The sequence below is a fragment of the Phyllobates terribilis genome, unplaced genomic scaffold (genome assembly GCF_046119375.1).
Source record: "Phyllobates terribilis strain yellow unplaced genomic scaffold, ASM4611937v1 Scaffold_9__5_contigs__length_417890890, whole genome shotgun sequence".
NCBI lineage: Eukaryota > Metazoa > Chordata > Amphibia > Anura > Dendrobatidae > Phyllobates > Phyllobates terribilis.
In genome coordinates this window covers 414258350-414277255 of record NW_027362769.1, presented here as the reverse complement: position 1 = coordinate 414277255, position 18906 = coordinate 414258350, and the positions used below count along the sequence as shown (strand labels likewise).

The following is an 18906-nucleotide window of genomic DNA, read 5'->3' as shown; positions in this document are numbered from 1 at the left end:
GTGAGAGGTCGCATTAGAGCAGGTGGAGAGTGGTGAGAGGGCACAGGAGAGTAGGTGGAAGGTGGAGAGTGGTGGGAGAGCGCAGGAGTGCAGGAGGAGAGTGCAGGGAGGCTGCAGGAGAGCAGGAGGAGAATGGTGGGAGGCTGCAGGAGTGCAGGAGGAGAGTGCAGGGAGGCTGCAAGAGAGCAGGAGGAGAATGGTGGGAGGCTGCAGGAGAGCAGGAGGAGAGTGGTGGGAGGCTGCAGGAGAGCAGGAGGAGAGTGCAGGGAGGCTGCAGGAGAGCAGGAGGAGAATGGTGGGAGGCTGCAGGAGAGCAGGAGGAGAGTGGTGGGAGGCTGCAGGAGAGCAGGAGGAGAGTGGTGGGAGGCTGCAGGAGGAGAGTGCAAATGTAGTAGAAGAAAAAAAGCCTTCAGGAGAATTCTTGCAGGATGTGTCAAAGATGAGGAGAAATTGCCATCAACTGGTCAGACACAATCAAACGGAACCAAGATGTGTTAGGAAAGTTGAAGGGGGAGCAGATTTAGACGCTGGACCCGGTCAGATGACTTCTAGGAAAGATTTCCTGCATATAAGAGTCCAGCGCGCCAAGCCTGAGGCAGGTTGGTGCCAAGCTGCAGAGAGGAGCAGACGCGCTCCCGACGCGCTGAGAAGCCCAGCGTGGCAGGCCTGAGCCAGAGGCCTGCGACACATAACAGCCGGACTCCGGTGGATGAACTCCGGATTCCTCACAGAGGTGTCTCGAGTGCTGCGCCTGCTGAGGAGAGTCTGGATCTGTTTGCGGTGCTGAGTGAGTTTGCAGGACCAGACGTCGCCCACCAACAGACGAGGTCTGGATCGCCCTACCCAAGGTTTCAGAGACTGCCTCCAACGGCCAAGCAGAGAGGAGCCGGGAGAAGCCTGCGCCAAGAGAGTCACGCCAGCGGAGGCAGAGGAGCTGCACAAGTGAACAGGGCCGTCACTTTCACTGTTCCCCTACGGTACCAGGGGCAGCTGGGTTTAGGATCTCAGGTTGGGGGGGAGAAGCTAAACTTGATTTGATTGACTTTGTCTGGAAAAGACTTGCGGCCTAGCGGGAATAACCGGTGACCCCCGCTAGGGCCAAATACAGAGTTGGAGAACTAACGTGGTGACTCCCACAATTGGGTGCATCACACTATCTTGAGAGACTTTGCATTTTTACTTCAAATTACCGTTTGTTATCCACGTTACCATTCCCTTGTTCAGAACACCTGTTACACATACATACAGGGGGCACGGAAAGTATTCAGACCCCTTTACATTTTTCACTCTTTGTTTCATTGAAGCCATTTGGTAAATTCTAAAAAGTTCATTTTTTTTCTCATTAAAGTCCACTCTGCCCCATCTGGACTGAAAAAAACAGAAATGTAGAAATTTTTGCAAATTTATTAAAAAAGAAAAACTGAAATCTCACATGGTCATAAGTACTCAGACCCTTTGCTCAGACACTCATATTTAAGTCACATGCTGTCCATTTCCTTGTGATCCTCCTTGAGATGGTTCTACTCCTTCATTGGAGTCCAGCTGTGGTTAATTAAACTGATAGGACTTGATTTGGAAAGGCGCACACCTGTCTATATAAGACCTCACAGCTCACAGTGCATGTCAGACCAAATGAGAATCATGAGCTCAAAGGAACTGCCCAAGGAGCTCAGAGACAGAATTGTGGCAAGGAACAGATCTGGCCAAGGTTACAAAAGAATTTCTGCATTACTCTATGTTCCTAAGAGCACAGTGGCCTCCATAATCCTTACATGCAAGAAGTTTGGGACCACCAGAAGTCTTCCTAGACCTGGCCGTCCAGCCAAACTGAGCAATCGTGGGAGAAGAGCCTTGGTGAGAGAGGTAAAGAAGAACCTCAAGATCTACTGTGGCTGAGCTCCAGAGATGCAGTAGGGAGATGGGAGAAAGTTCCACAAAGTCAACTATCACTGCAGCCCTCCACCAGTCAGCCATTATGGCAGAGTGGTCCGACGGAAGCCTCTCCTCAGTGCAAGACATATGAAAGCCTGCATAGAGTTTGCTCAAAAACACATGAAGGACTCCCAGACTATGAGAAATAAGATTCTCTGGTCTGATGAGTTGAAGATAGAACTTTTTGGTGATTATTCTAAGCGGTATGTGTGGAGAAAACCAGTCACTGCTCATCACCTGTCCAATACAATCCCAACAGTGAAACATGGTGGTGGCAGCATCATGCTATGGGGGTGTTTTTCAGCTGCAGGGACAGGACGACTGGTTGCAATTGAAGGAAACATGAATGCGGCCAAGTACAGAGATATCCTGGATGAAAACCTCTTCCAGAGTGCTCTGGACCTCAGACTTGGCCGAAGATTCACCTTCCAACAAGACAATGACCCTAAGCACACAGCTAAAATAACAAAGGAGCGGCTTCAGAACAACTCTGTGACCATTCTTGACTGGCCCAGCCAGAGCCCTGACCTAAACCCAACTGAGCATCTCTGGAGAGACCTGAAAATGGCTGTCCACCAACGTTCACCATCCAACCTGACGGAACTGGAGAGGATCTGCCAGGAAGAATGGCCGAGGATCCCCAATCCAGGGGTGAAAAACTTGTTGCATCATTCCCAAGAAGACTCATGGCTGTACTAGCTCAAAAGGGGGCTTCTACTCAATACTGAGAAAAGGGTCTGAATACTTATGACCATGGGATATTTCAGTTTTGTTTTTTTTAATAAATTTGCAAAAATTTCTACATTTCTGTGTTTTCAGTCCAGATGGGGAAGATGGGGCGCAGAGTGGACTTTAATGAGAAAAACAAGGAACTTTATAGAATTTACCAAATGGCTGCAATGAAACAAAGCGTGAAAAATGTAAAGGGGTCTGAATACTTTCCGTGCCCCCTGTATATAAACTGTTTGTATCCATCACTGACTGTCCTCAACTTGTGTCTCTGTGCGTTGCATTTCGGCACCTGCATTACACAGGGAGGCCGCAGGAAGAGAGTGCAGGAGGAGAGTGGTGGGAGGCCGCAGGAAGAGTGCAGGAGGAGAGCAGGAGGAGAGTGCAGGAGGCTGCAGGAGTAGAGTGGTGGGAGGCCGCAGGAGAGGAGGAGGAGAGCAGGAGGAGAGTGCAGGAGGCTGCAGGAGGAGAGTGCAGGAGGAGAGTGCAGGAGGAGAGTGGTGGGAGGCCGCAGGAGAGGAGGAGGAGAGTGCAGGAGGAGAGTGCAGGGAGGCTGCAGGAGGAGAGTGCAGGAGGAGAGTGCAGGAGGCTGCAGGAGGAGAGTGCAGGAGAGCAGGAGGAGAGTGCAGGAGGAGAGTGCAGGGAGGCTGCAGGAGGAGAGTGGTGGGAGGCCGCAGGAGAGGAGGAGGAGAGCAGGAGGAGAGTGCAGGAGGCTGCAGGAGGAGAGTGCAGGAGGAGAGTGGTGGGAGGCCGCAGGAAGAGAGTGCAGGAGGAGAGCAGGAGGAGAGTGCAGGAGGCTGCAGGAGGAGAGTGCAGGAGAGCAGGAGGAGAGTGCAGGAGGAGAGTGCAGGGAGGCTGCAGGAGGAGAGTGGTGGGAGGCCGCAGGAGAGGAGGAGGAGAGCAGGAGGAGAGTGCAGGAGGCTGCAGGAGGAGAGTGCAGGAGGAGAGTGGTGGGAGGCCGCAGGAAGAGAGTGCAGGAGGAGAGCAGGAGGAGAGTGCAGGAGGCTGCAGGAGGAGAGTGGTGGGAGGCCGCAGGAGAAGAGGAGGAGAGCAGGAGGAGAGTGCAGGAGGAGAGTGCAGGAGGCTCCAGGAGGAGAGTGCAGGAGGAGAGTGCAGGAGGAGAGTGGTGGGAGGCCGCAGGAGAGGAGGAGGAGAGTGCAGGAGGCTGCAGTAGGAGAGTGCAGGAGGCTCCAGGAGGAGGCTGCAGGAGGAGAGTGCAGGAGGCTGCAGGAGGAGAGTGCAGGAGAGCAGGAGGAGAGCAGGAGGAGAGTGCAGGAGAGCAGGAGGAGAGTGCAGGGAGGCTGCAGGAGGAGAGTGGTGGGAGGGCGCAGGAGAGCAGGAGGCTGCAGGAGGAGAGTGCAGGAGGCTGCAGGAGGAGAGTGCAGGAGGCTGCAGGAGGAGAGTGCAGGAGGCTGCAGGAGGAGAGTGCAGGAGGCTGCAGGAGAGTGCAGGAGGCTGCAGGAGGAGAGTGCAGGAGGCTCCAGGAGGAGGCTGCAGGAGGAGAGTGCAGGAGGCTGCAGGAGGAGAGTGCAGGAGGCTGCAGGAGGAGAGTGCAGGAGGCTGCAGGAGGAGAGTGCAGGAGGCTGCAGGAGGAGAGTGCAGGAGGCTCCAGGAGGAGGCTGCAGGAGGAGAGTGCAGGAGGCTGCAGGAGGAGAGTGCAGGAGGCTCCAGGAGAGCAGGAGGAGAGTGCAGGAGAGCAGGAGGAGAGTGCAGGGAGGCTGCAGGAGGAGAGTGCAGGGAGGGCGCAGGAGGAGAGTGCAGGGAGGCTGCAGGAGGAGAGTGCAGGAGAGCAGGAGGAGAGTGCAGGAGAGCAGGAGGAGAGTGCAGGAGGCTGCAGGAGAGCAGGAGGAGAGTGCAGGGAGAGCGCAGGAGAGCAGGAGGAGAGTGGTGGGAGGGCGCAGGAGAGCAGGAGGAGAGTGCAGGAGGCTGCAGGAGGAGAGTGCAGGGAGGCCGCAGGAGAGCAGGAGGAGAGTGCAGGGAGGCCGCAGGAGAGCAGGAGGAGAGTGCAGGAGGCTGCAGGAGGAGAGTGGTGGGAGGCCGCAGGAGAGCAGGAGGAGAGTGGTGGGAGGCCGCAGGAGAGCAGGAGGAGAGTGCAGGGAGGCTCCAGGAGAGCAGGAGGAGAGTGCACAGAGAGTGCAGGAGGAGAGTGGTGGGAGGCCGCAGGAGAGCAGGAGAGTGGTGAGAGGCCGCAGGAGAGGAGGAGGAGAGCAGGAGGAGAGTGCAGGAGGCTGCAGGAGGAGAGTGCAGGAGGAGAGTGGTGGGAGGCCGCAGGAAGAGAGTGCAGGAGGAGAGCAGGAGGAGAGTGCAGGAGGCTGCAGGAGGAGAGTGCAGGAGAGCAGGAGGAGAGTGCAGGAGGAGAGTGCAGGGAGGCTGCAGGAGGAGAGTGGTGGGAGGCCGCAGGAGAGGAGGAGGAGAGCAGGAGGAGAGTGCAGGAGGCTGCAGGAGGAGAGTGCAGGAGGAGAGTGGTGGGAGGCCGCAGGAAGAGAGTGCAGGAGGAGAGCAGGAGGAGAGTGCAGGAGGCTGCAGGAGGAGAGTGGTGGGAGGCCGCAGGAGAAGAGGAGGAGAGCAGGAGGAGAGTGCAGGAGGAGAGTGCAGGAGGCTCCAGGAGGAGAGTGCAGGAGGAGAGTGCAGGAGGAGAGTGGTGGGAGGCCGCAGGAGAGGAGGAGGAGAGTGCAGGAGGCTGCAGTAGGAGAGTGCAGGAGGCTCCAGGAGGAGGCTGCAGGAGGAGAGTGCAGGAGGCTGCAGGAGGAGAGTGCAGGAGAGCAGGAGGAGAGCAGGAGGAGAGTGCAGGAGAGCAGGAGGAGAGTGCAGGGAGGCTGCAGGAGGAGAGTGGTGGGAGGGCGCAGGAGAGCAGGAGGCTGCAGGAGGAGAGTGCAGGAGGCTGCAGGAGGAGAGTGCAGGAGGCTGCAGGAGGAGAGTGCAGGAGGCTGCAGGAGGAGAGTGCAGGAGGCTGCAGGAGAGTGCAGGAGGCTGCAGGAGGAGAGTGCAGGAGGCTCCAGGAGGAGGCTGCAGGAGGAGAGTGCAGGAGGCTGCAGGAGGAGAGTGCAGGAGGCTGCAGGAGGAGAGTGCAGGAGGCTGCAGGAGGAGAGTGCAGGAGGCTGCAGGAGGAGAGTGCAGGAGGCTCCAGGAGGAGGCTGCAGGAGGAGAGTGCAGGAGGCTGCAGGAGGAGAGTGCAGGAGGCTCCAGGAGAGCAGGAGGAGAGTGCAGGAGAGCAGGAGGAGAGTGCAGGGAGGCTGCAGGAGGAGAGTGCAGGGAGGGCGCAGGAGGAGAGTGCAGGGAGGCTGCAGGAGGAGAGTGCAGGAGAGCAGGAGGAGAGTGCAGGAGAGCAGGAGGAGAGTGCAGGAGGCTGCAGGAGAGCAGGAGGAGAGTGCAGGGAGAGCGCAGGAGAGCAGGAGGAGAGTGGTGGGAGGGCGCAGGAGAGCAGGAGGAGAGTGCAGGAGGCTGCAGGAGGAGAGTGCAGGGAGGCCGCAGGAGAGCAGGAGGAGAGTGCAGGGAGGCCGCAGGAGAGCAGGAGGAGAGTGCAGGAGGCTGCAGGAGGAGAGTGGTGGGAGGCCGCAGGAGAGCAGGAGGAGAGTGGTGGGAGGCCGCAGGAGAGCAGGAGGAGAGTGCAGGGAGGCTCCAGGAGAGCAGGAGGAGAGTGCACAGAGAGTGCAGGAGGAGAGTGGTGGGAGGCCGCAGGAGAGCAGGAGAGTGGTGAGAGGCCGCAGGAGAGGAGGAGGAGAGTGCAGGAGGCCGCAGGAGAGCAGGAGGAGAGTGCAGGGAGGCCGCAGGAGAGCAGGAGGAGAGTGCAGGGAGGCCGCAGGAGAGCAGGAGGAGAGTGCAGGGAGGCCGCAGGAGAGCAGAAGGAGAGTGCAGGGAGGCCGCAGGAGAGCAGGAGGAGAGTGGTGGGAGGCTCCAGGAGAGCAGGAGGAGAGTGCACGGAGAGTGCAGGAGGAGAGTGGTGGGAGGCCGCAGGAGAGGAGGAGGAGAGTGCAGGAGGCCGCAGGAGAGCAGGAGGAGAGTGCAGGGAGGCCACAGGAGAGCAGGAGGAGAGTGGTGGGAGGCCACAGGAGAGCAGGAGGAGAGTGCAGGGAGGCCGCAGGAGAGCGGGAGGAGAATGGTGGGAGGCCGCAGGAGAGCAGGAGGAGAGTGCAGGGAGGCCGCAGGAGAGCAGGAGGAGAGTGCAGGGAGGCCGCAGGAGAGCAGGAGGAGAGTGCAGGGAGGCCGCAGGAGAGCGGGAGGAGAGTGCAGGGAAGCTGCAGGAGAGCAGGAGGAGAGTGGTGGGAGGCCGCAGGAGAGCAGGAGGAGAGTGCAGGGAAGCTGCAGGAGAGCAGGAGGAGAGTGGTGGGAGGCCGCAGGAGAGCAGGAGGAGAGTGCAGGAGGAGAGTGCAGGGAGGCCGCAGGAGAGCAGGAGGAGAGTGCAGGGAGGCCGCAGGAGAGCAGGAGGAGAGTGCAGGGAGGCCGCAGGAGAGCGGGAGGAGAGTGGTGGGAGGCCGCAGGAGAGCGGGAGGAGAGTGCAGGGAGGCCGCAGGAGAGGAGGAGGAGAGTGCAGGAGGCCGCAGGAGGAGAGTGCAGGAGGCCGCAGGAGAGCAGGAGGAGAGTGCAGGAGGCTGCAGGAGAGCAGGAGGAGAGTGCAGGAGGAGAGTGCAGGAGGAGAGTGCAGGAGGCTGCAGGAGGAGAGTGGTGGGAGGCCGCAGGAGAGCAGGAGGAGAGTGCAGGAAGGCTCCAGGAGAGCAGGAGGAGAGTGCACGGAGAGTGCAGGAGGAGAGTGGTGGGAGGCCGCAGGAGAGCAGGAGAGTGGTGGGAGGCCGCAGGAGAGGAGGAGGAGAGTGCAGGAGGCCGCAGGAGAGCAGGAGGAGAGTGCAGGAGGCCGCAGGAGAGCAGGAGGAGAGTGCAGGAGGAGAGTGCAGGAGGCTGCAGGAGAGCAGGAGGAGAGTGCAGGAGGAGAGTGCAGGAGGAGAGTGCAGGGAGGCTGCAGGAAAGCAGGAGGAGAGTGCAGGAGGAGAGTGCAGGAGGAGAGTGCAGGAGGAGAGTGCAGGAGGAGAGTGCAGGGAGGCCGCAGGAGAGCAGGAGGAGAGTGCAGGGAGGCCGCAGGAGAGCGGGAGGAGAGTGGTGGGAGGCCGCAGGAGAGCAGGAGGAGAGTGCAGGGAGGCCGCAGGAGAGGAGGAGGAGAGTGCAGGAGGCCGCAGGAGAGCAGGAGGAGAGTGCAGGAGGCCGCAGGAGAGCAGGAGGAGAGTGCAGGAGGCTGCAGGAGAGCAGGAGGAGAGTGCAGGAGGCTGCAGGAGGAGAGTGGTGGGAGGCCGCAGGAGAGCAGGAGGAGAGTGGTGGGAGGCCGCAGGAGAGCAGGAGGAGAGTGGTGGGAGGCCGCAGGAGAGGAGGAGGAGAGTGCAGGAAGGCTCCAGGAGAGCAGGAGGAGAGTGCACGGAGAGTGCAGGAGGAGAGTGGTGGGAGGCCGCAGGAGAGCAGGAGAGTGGTGGGAGGCCGCAGGAGAGGAGGAGGAGAGTGCAGGAGGCCGCAGGAGAGCAGGAGGAGAGTGCAGGAGGCCGCAGGAGAGCAGGAGGAGAGTGCAGGAGGAGAGTGCAGGAGGAGAGTGCAGGTGGAGAGTGCAGGGAGGCTGCAGGAGAGCAGGAGGAGAGTGCAGGGAGGCTGCAGGAAAGCAGGAGGAGAGTGCAGGAGGAGAGTGCAGGTGGAGAATGCAGGAGGAGAGTGCAGGAGGAGAGTGCAGGAGGAGAGTGCAGGTGGAGAGTGCAGGGAGGCTGCAGGAAAGCAGGAGGAGAGTGCAGGAGGAGAGTGCAGGAGGAGAGTGCAGGTGGAGAATGCAGGAGGAGAGTGCAGGAGGAGAGTGCAGGAGGAGAGTGCAGGAGGAGAGTGGTGGGAGGCCGCAGGAGAGCAGGAGGAGAGTGGTGGGAGGCCGCAGGAGAGCAGGAGAGTGGTGGGAGGCTGCAGGAGAGGAGGAGGAGAGTGCAGGAGGCCGCAGGAGAGCAGGAGGAGAGTGCAGGAGGCCGCAGGAGAGCAGGAGGAGAGTGCAGGAGGAGAGTGCAGGGAGGCTGCAGGAGAGCAGGAGGAGAGTGCAGGGAGGCTGCAGGAAAGCAGGAGGAGAGTGCAGGAGGAGAGTGCAGGAGGAGAGTGCAGGAGGAGAGTGCAGGAGGAGAGTGCAGGAGGAGAGTGCAGGTGGAGAGTGCAGGTGGAGAGTGCAGGTGGAGAGTGCAGGTGGAGAGTGCAGGGAGGCTGCAGGAAAGCAGGAGGAGAGTGCAGGTGGAGAATGCAGGAGGAGAGTGCAGGAGGAGAGTGCAGGTGGAGAGTGCAGGTGGAGAGTGCAGGAGGAGAGTGCAGGAGGAGAGTGCAGGAGGAGAGTGCAGGTGGAGAGTGCAGGTGGAGAGTGCAGGTGGAGAGTGCAGGTGGAGAGTGCAGGAGGAGAGTGCAGGAGGAGAGTGCAGGGAGGCTGCAGGAGAGCAGGAGGAGAGCAGGAGGAGAGTGCAGGGAGGCTGCAGGAAAGCAGGAGGAGAGTGCAGGTGGAGAATGCAGGAGGAGAGTGCAGGAGGAGAGTGCAGGAGGAGAGTGCAGGAGGAGAGTGCAGGTGGAGAGTGCAGGAGGAGAGTGCAGGGAGGCTGCAGGAGAGCAGGAGGAGAGTGCAGGGAGGCTGCAGGAGAGCAGGAGGAGAGTGCAGGGAGGCTGCAGGAAAGCAGGAGGAGAGTGCAGGAGGAGAGTGCAGGTGGAGAATGCAGGTGGAGAATGCAGGTGGAGAGCGCAGGAGGAGAATGCAGGAGGAGAGTGCAGGAGGAGAGTGCAGGAGGAGAGTGCAGGAGGAGAGTGCAGGAGGAGAGTGCAGGTGGAGAGTGCAGGTGGAGAGTGCAGGTGGAGAGTGCAGGAGGACAGTGCAGGAGGACAGTGCAGGTGGAGAGTGCAGGAGGAGAGTGCAGGAGGAGAGTGCAGGAGGAGAGTGCAGGAGGAGAGTGCAGGTGGAGAGTGCAGGTGGAGAGTGCAGGTGGAGAGTGCAGGTGGAGAGTGCAGGTGGAGAGTGCAGGAGGCCGCCTTACACTTAATGCAGTCACTGCATGCACGTTGCAATAGTAAGCAGCTTGTCTTCCTTACTTGTGTCCCGGCACAATGAAACTTTCTGAAGAAGGAACTTACTGTCACAGTCCAGGTGCCAGAGACGTGCGACAGTTCAGCTGTGGGTAACATGTCCCTGCTATAGGAGCAATAAATCAGGCAATGCGGAGACCTCACCTCTCTCCATTTGTGGAATTAAACTGCACAACTCTATATCCGAAAAGCCCGCCGACCTCCTCAGAAAACCGGCTATGTTCCAATACCTCCACGTTGTAAGGGAAGGAGATGTCCACCTCTAGAACAAAAAACACCAGTGGGAAAATGGCATCCCCATCGATATCATAGCAGGAGCGTCAGTCAGACATGAACCTACCTTCAAGAAGAGACAGCAGCAACAGAAGCCAGGAGAAATCCATGACTCCTCGCTGAGCGAAGAGCCGGAGTATGACAGCGGCCAACAAGACCTGCGAGAAGAGCAGAAGTGACCGTGGGAAGAAAGCAATGGGCTGAAGAGCTGAGCCCTCATGAGATGACACCCGGCACAGGCGGGGTGGAGGCAGGAGGTCACCTTCTACTTGTGGTTATGAGGGGGCTGGGAGAGGAAGGAAGTCTTCACAGCCTGCGATACTGAACGCAGCTTCTTCATACTCTGCCACCTGAAAGCCAAAACTGATGGCAAGAACCAACTATTATTACTGGTTATTATCAATAAACTCTGAGTCAACCAGAACCAGAGTATTCTCCCTCTCCGATGACCTCCAGAATTTACCGACAGGGTCCTGAGAAGTGGCCAAAAACTGCGGCCATCGTAGGAGCAGAATCTGACACCACCTCCTAATGACCACACAACACAGGCCAACCACCGATAACAGTCCGCGCCAAGCTCTCCGCGCCAAGCTCTCCGCACCAACCACCGATAACACTCCGCGCCAACCACCGATAACAATCCGCGCCAAGCTCTCCGCACCAACCACCGATAACACTCCGCGCCAAGCTCTCCGCACCAAGCTCTCCGCGCCAACCACCGATAACACTCCGCGCCAAGCTCTCCGCACCAAGCTCTCTGCGCCAACCACCGATAACACTCCGCGCCAAGCTCTCCGCACCAAGCTCTCTGCGCCAACCACCGATAACACTCCGCGCCAAGCTCTCCACACCAACCACCGATACCACTCCGCGCCAAGCTCTCCACACCAACCACCGATAACACTTCGCGCCAAGCTCTCCGCACCAACCACCGATAACACTCCGCGCCAAGCTCTCCGCACCAAGCTCTCCGCGCCAACCACCGATAACACTCCGCGCCAAGCTCTCCGCACCAAGCTCTCTGCGCCAACCACCGATAACACTCCGCGCCAAGCTCTCCGCACCAAGCTCTCTGCGCCAACCACCGATAACACTCCGCGCCAAGCTCTCCACACCAACCACCGATAACACTTCGCGCCAAGCTCTCCGCACCAACCACCGATAACACTCCGCGCCAAGCTCTCCACACCAACCACCGATAACACTTCGCGCCAAGCTCTCCGCACCAACCACCGATAACACTCCGCGCCAAGCTCTCCGCACCAAGCTCTCCGCGCCAAGCTCTCCGCGCCAAGCTCTCCGCGCCAACCACCGATAACACTCCGCGCCAAGCTCTCCGCACCAAGCTCTCTGCGCCAACCACCGATAACACTCCGCGCCAAGCTCTCCGCACCAACCACCGATAACACTCCGCGCCAAGCTCTCCGCACCAAGCTCTCTGCGCCAACCACCGATAACACTCCGCGCCAAGCTCTCCGCACCAAGCTCTCTGCGCCAACCACCGATAACACTCCGCGCCAAGCTCTCCACACCAACCACCGATAACACTCCGCGCCAAGCTCTCCACACCAACCACCGATAACACTTCGCGCCAAGCTCTCCGCACCAACCACCGATAACACTCCGCGCCAAGCTCTCCACACCAACCACCGATAACACTTCGCGCCAAGCTCTCCGCACCAACCACCGATAACACTCCGCGCCAAGCTCTCCGCACCAAGCTCTCCGCGCCAAGCTCTCCGCGCCAAGCTCTCCGCGCCAACCACCGATAACACTCCGCGCCAAGCTCTCCGCACCAAGCTCTCTGCGCCAACCACCGATAACACTCCGCGCCAAGCTCTCCGCACCAACCACCGATAACACTCCACGCCAAGCTCTCCGCACCAACCACCGATAACACTCCGCGCCAAGCTCTCCGCACCAACCACCGATAACACTCCGCGCCAAGCTCTCCGCACCAACCACCGATAACACTCCGCGCCAAGCTCTCCGCACCAACCACCGATAACACTCCGCGCCAAGCTCTCCGCGCCAAGCTCTCCGCACCAAGCTCTCCGCGCCAAGCACCGATAACACTCCGCGCCAAGCTCTCCGCACCAAGCTCTCTGCGCCAACCACCGATAACACTCCGCGCCAAGCACCGATAACACTCCGCGCCAAGCTCTCCGCACCAACCACCGATAACACTCCGCGCCAAGCTCTCCGCGCCAAGCTCTCCGCACCAAGCTCTCCGCGCCAAGCACCGATAACACTCCGCGCCAAGCTCTCCGCACCAAGCTCTCTGCGCCAACCACCGATAACACTCCGCGCCAAGCACCGATAACACTCCGCGCCAAGCTCTCCGCACCAACCACCGATAACACTCCGCGCCAAGCTCTCCGCACCAACCACCGATAACACTCCGCGCCAAGCTCTCCGCACCAAGCTCTCTGCGCCAACCACCGATAACACTCCGCGCCAAGCTCTCCGCACCAAGCTCTCCGCGCCAAGCTCTCCGCGCCAACCACCGATAACACTCCGCGCCAAGCTCTCCACACCAAGCTCTCCGCGCCAAGCTCTCCGCGCCAATCACCGATAACACTCCGCGCCAAGCTCTCCGCACCAAGCTCTCCGCGCCAAGCTCTCCGCGCCAAGCTCTCCGCGCCAAACACCGATAACAGTCCGCCCCAAGCTCTCCGCGCCAACCACCGATAACAGTCCGCGCCAAGCTCTCCGCGCCAAGCTCTCCGCACCAACCACCGATAACACTCCGCGCCAACCACCGATAACAATCCGCGCCAAGCTCTCCGCACTAACCACCGATAACACTCCGCGCCAAGCTCTCCGCGCCAAGCTCTCCGCGCCAAGCTCTCCGCGCCAACCACCGATAACACTCCGCGCCAAGCTCTCCGCACCAAGCTCTCTGCGCCAACCACCGATAACACTCCGCGCCAAGCTCTCCGCGCCAACCACCGATAACACTCCGCGCCAAGCTCTCCGCGCCAACCACCGATAACACTCCGCGCCAAGCTCTCCGCACCAAGCTCTCTGCGCCAACCACCGATAACACTCCGCGCCAAGCTCTCCACACCAACCACCGATAACACTCCGCGCCAAGCTCTCCACACCAACCACCGATAACACTCCGCGCCAAGCTCTCCGCACCAATCACCGATAACACTCCGCGCCAAGCTCTCCGCACCAACCACCGATAACACTCCGCGCCAAGCTCTCCGCGCCAAGCTCTCCGCACCAAGCTCTCCGCACCAAGCTCTCCGCACCAAGCACCGATAACACTCCGCGCCAAGCTCTCCGCACCAAGCTCTCTGCGCCAACCACCGATAACACTCCGCGCCAAGCTCTCCGCACCAAGCTCTCTGCGCCAACCACCGATAACACTCCGCGCCAAGCTCTCCGCACCAAGCTCTCTGCGCCAACCACCGATAACACTCCGCGCCAAGCTCTCCGCACCAACCACCGATAACACTCCGCGCCAAGCTCTCCGCATCAACCACCGATAACACTCCGCGCCAAGCTCTCCGCGCCAAGCTCTCTGCGCCAACCACCGATAACACTCCGCGCCAAGCTCTCCGCACCAAGCTCTTCGCGCCAACCACTGATAACACTCCGCGCCAAGCTCTCCGCACCAAGCTCTCCGCGCCAAGCTCTCCGCACCAAGCTCTCTGCGCCAAGCTCTCCGCGCCAACCACCGATAACACTCCGCGCCAAGCTCTCCGCACCAAGCTCTCTGCGCCAAACACCGATAACAGTCCGCCCCAAGCTCTCCGCGCCAACCACCGATAACAGTCCGCGCCAAGCTCTCCATGCCAACCACCGATAACACTCCGCGCCAAGCTCTCCGCGCCAACCACCGATAACACTCCGCGCCAAGCTCTCCGCACCAAGCTCTCCGCACCAACCACCGATAACACTCCGCGCCAAGCTCTCCGCACCAAGCTCTCTGCGCCAACCACCGATAACAGTCCGCGCCAAGCTCTCCGCGCCAACCACCGATAACACTCCGCGCCAAGCTCTCCGCGCCAACCACCGATAACACTCCGCGCCAAGCTCTCCGCGCCAACCACCGATAACAGTCCGCGCCAAGCTCTCCGCGCCAACCACCGATAACACTCCGCGCCAACCACCGATAACAGTCCGCACCAAGCTCTCCGCACCAAGCTCTCCGCGCCAACCACCGATAACACTCCGCGCCAAGCTCTCCGCGCCAAGCTCTCCGCACCAAGCTCTCCGCACCAAGCTCCGATAACACTCCGCGCCAAGTTCTCCACACCAAGCTCTCCGCGCCAAGCTTTCTGCACCAAGCTCTCCGCGCCAACCACCGATAACACTCCGCGCCAAGCTCTCCACACCAAGCTCTACACACGAAGCTCTCCGCGCCAAACTCTCCACACCAAGCTCTCCGCGCCGACCTCCAAATACCAACCTCAGGAATAAAATATGAAAAAATCCAAAAAGTAATTAACTACAGAAGATTCCTCAAAGATTTCATCATTTTGGTTCATAACATGAAATGAGCAGTGTATACTCTGTGCTGTACTGTGAAGGATCGATATTACTGCATTACTGATCCTGTATTATACCCCAGAGCTGCACTCACTATTCTGCTGGTGGAGTCACTGTGTACATACATTACATTACTGATCCTGAGTTACCTCCTGTATTATACTCCAGAGCTGCACTCACTATTCTGCTGGTGCAGTCACTGTGTACATACATTACATTACTGATCCTGAGTTACCTCCTCTATTATACCCCAGAGCTGCACTCACTATTCTGCTGGTGCAGTCACTGTGTACATACAATACATTACTGATCCTGAGTTACATCCTGTATTATACTCCAGAGCTGCACTCACTATTCTGTTGGTGCAGTCACTGTGTACATGCATTACATTACTGACCCTGAGTTACATCCTGTATTATACTCCAGAGCTGCACTCACTATTCTGCTGGTGCAGTCACTGTGTACATACATTACATTACTGATCCTGAGTTACATCCTGTATTATACTCCAGAGCTGCACTCACTATTCTGCTGGTGCAGTCACTGTGTACATACATTACATTACTGATCCTGAGTTACCTCCTCTATTATACCCCAGAGCTGCACTCACTATTCTGCTGGTGCAGTCACTGTGTACATACAATACATTACTGATCCTGAGTTACATCCTGTATTATACTCCAGAGCTGCACTCACTATTCTGTTGGTGCAGTCACTGTGTACATGCATTACATTACTGATCCTGAGTTACCTCCTGTATTATACTCCAGAGCTGCACTCACTATTCTGCTGGTGCAGTCACTGTGTACATACATTACATTACTGATCCTGAGTTACCTCCTGTATTATACTCCAGAGCTGCACTCACTATTCTGCTGGTGCAGTCACTGTGTACATACATTACATTACTGATCCTGAGTTACCTCCTGTATTATACTCCAAAGCTGCACTCACTATTCTGCTGGTGCAGTCACTGTGTACATACATTACATTACTGATCCTGAGTTACCTCCTGTATTATACTCCAGAGCTGCACTCACTATTCTGCTGGTGCAGTCACTGTGTACATACATTACATTACTGATCCTGAGTTACCTCCTGTATTATACTCCAGAGCTGCACTCACTATTCTGCTGGTGCAGTCACTGTGTACATACATTACATTACTGATCCTGAGTTACATCCTGTATTATACTCCAGACCTGCACTCACTATTCTGCTGGTGCAGTCACTGTGTACATACATTACATTACTGATCCTGAGTTACATCCTGTATTATACTCCAAAGCTGCACTCACTATTCTGCTGGTGCAGTCACTGTGTACATACATTACATTACTGATCCTGAGTTACATCCTGTATTATACTCCAGAGCTGCACTCACTATTCTGCTGGTGCAGTCACTGTGTACATACATTACATTACTGATCCTGAGTTACATCCTGTATTATACTCCAGAGCTGCACTCACTATTCTGCTGGTGCAGTCACTGTGTACATACATTACATTACTGATCCTGAGTTACCTCCTGTATTATACTCCAGAGCTGCACTCACTATTCTGCTGGTGCAGTCACTGTGTACATACATTACATTACTGATCCTGAGTTACCTCCTGTATTATACTCCAGAGCTGCACTCACTATTCTGCTGGTGCAGTCACTGTGTACATACATTACATTACTGATCCTGAGTTACCTCCTGTATTATACTCCAGAGCTGCACTCACTATTCTGCTGGTGCAGTCACTGTGTACATACATTACATTACTGATCCTGAGTTACATCCTGTATTATACTCCAGAGCTGCACTCACTATTCTGCTGGTGCAGTCACTGTGTACATACATTACATTACTGATCCTGAGTTACCTCCTGTATTATGCTCCAGAGCTGCACTCACTATTCTGCTGGTGCAAGTCACTGTGTACATACATTACATTACTGATCCTGAGTTACCTCCTGTATTATACTCCAGAGCTGCACTCACTATTCTGCTGGTGCAGTCACTGTGTACATACATTACATTACTGATCCTGAGTTACATCCTGTATTATACTCCAGAGCTGCACTCACTATTCTGCTGGTGCAGTCACTGTGTACATACATTACATTACTGATCCTGAGTTACCTCCTGTATTATACTCCAGAGCTGCACTCACTATTCTGCTGGTGCAGTCACTGTGTACATACATTACATTACTGATCCGGAGTTACATCCTGTATTATACTCCAGAGCTGCACTCACTATTCTGCTGGTGCAGTCACTGTGTACATACATTACATTACTGATCCTGAGTTACCTCCTGTATTATGCTCCAGAGCTGCACTCACTATTCTGCTGGTGCAGTCACTGTGTACATACATTACATTACTGATCCTGAGTTACATCCTGTATTATACTCCAGAGCTGCACTCACTATTCTGCTGGTGCAGACGCTGTGTACATACATTACATTACTGATCCTGAGTTACCTCCTGTATTATACTCCAGAGCTGCACTCACTATTCTGCTGGCGCAGTCACTGTGTAAATACATTACATTACTGATCCTGAGTTACCTCCTGTATTATACTCCAGAGCTGCACTCACTATTCTGCTGGTGCAGTCACTGTGTACATACATTACATTACTGATCCTGAGTTACATCCTGTATTATACTTCAGAGCTGCACTCACTATTCTGCTGGTGCAGTCACTGTGTACATACATTACATTGCTGATCCTGAGTTACATCCTGTATTATACTCCAGAGCTGCGCTCACTATTCTGCTGGTGCAGTCACTGTGTACATACATTACATTACTGATCCTGAGTTACCTCCTGTATTATCCTCCAGAGCTGCACTCACTATTCTGCTGGTGCAGTCACTGTGTACATACATTACATTACTGATCCTGAGTCACATCCTGTATTATACTCCAGAGCTGCACTCACTATTCTGCTGGTGCAGTCACTGTGTACATACATTACATTACTGATCCTGAGTTACATCCTGTATTATACTCCAGAGCTGCGCTCACTATTCTGCTGGTGCAGTCACTGTGTACATACATTACATTACTGATCCTGAGTTACCTCCTGTATTATCCTCCAGAGCTGCACTCACTATTCTGCTGGTCCAGTCACTGTGTACATACATTACATTACGGATCCTGAGTTACCTCCTGTATTATACTCCAGAGCTGCACTCACTATTCTGCTGGTGCAGTCACTGTGTACATACATTACATTACTGATCCTGAGTTACATCCTGTATTATACCCCAGAGCTGCACTCACTATTCTGCTGGTGCAGTCACTGTGTACATACATTACATTACTGATCCTGAGTTACCTCCTGTATTATACTCCAGAGCTGCACTCACTATTCTGCTGGTGCAGTCACTGTGTACATACATTACATTACTGATCCTGAGTTACATCCTGTATTATACTCCAGAGCTGCACTCACTATTCTGCTGGTGCAGTCACTGTGTACATACATTACATTACTGATCCTGAGTTACCTCCTGTATTATCCTCCAGAGCTGCACTCACTATTCTGCTGGTGCAGTCACTGTGTACATATATTACATTACTGATCCTGAGTTATATCCTGTATTATACTCCAGAGCTGCACTCACTATTCTGCTGGTGCAGTCACTGTGTACATACATTACATTACTGATCCTGAGTTACATCCTGTATTATACTCCAGAGCTGCACTCACTATTCTGCTGGTGCAGTCACTGTGTACATACATTACTGATCCTGAGTTACTTCCTGTATTATACTCCAGAGCTGCACTCACTATTCTGCTGGTGGAGTCACTGTGTACATACATTACATTACTGATCCTGAGTTACCTCCTGTATTATACTCCAGAGCTGCACTCACTATTCTACTGGTGCAGTCACTGTGTATATACATTACATTACTGATCCTGAGTTACCTCCTGTATTATACTCCAGAGCTGCACTCACTATTCTGCTGGTGCAGTCACTGTGTACATACATTACATTACTGATCCTGAGTTACCTCCTGTATTATACTCCAGAGCTGCACTCACTATTCTGCTGGTGCAGTCACTGTGTACATACATTACATTACTGATCCTGAGTTACATCCTGTATTATACTCCAGAGCTGCACTCACTATTCTGCTGGTGCAGTCACTGTGTACATACATTACATTACTGATCCTGAGTTACATCCTGTATTATACTCCAGAGCTGCACTCACTATTCTGCTGGTGCAGTCACTGTGTACATACATTACATTACTGATCCTGAGTTACCTCCTGTATTATACTCCAGAGCTGCACTCACTATTCTGCTGGTGCAGTCACTGTGTACATACATTACATTACTGATCCTGAGTTACATCCTGTATTATACTCCAGAGCTGTACTCACTATTCTGCTGGTGC

General features: G+C 56.1%; 1 protein-coding gene across 2 annotated transcripts in view; it reads right to left on the bottom strand.

Annotated features, from left to right (window-relative positions):
- Positions 1–10260, bottom strand: part of ITGAL (integrin subunit alpha L) — a 246993-nt gene extending 236733 nt beyond the window's left edge. For both annotated transcript variants that reach the window (XM_073649043.1, XM_073649044.1), the window contains exons 1-2: positions 10067–10260; positions 9871–9988 (exon numbers count right to left, since the gene is read on the bottom strand). In XM_073649043.1, coding sequence (XP_073505144.1) covers positions 9871–9988; positions 10067–10109 — 161 coding nt within the window. In that variant the 5' untranslated portion in view covers positions 10110–10260. The remainder of the gene's footprint in view (positions 1–9870; positions 9989–10066) is intronic.
- Between the last annotated feature and the right edge of the window lie 8646 nt (positions 10261–18906).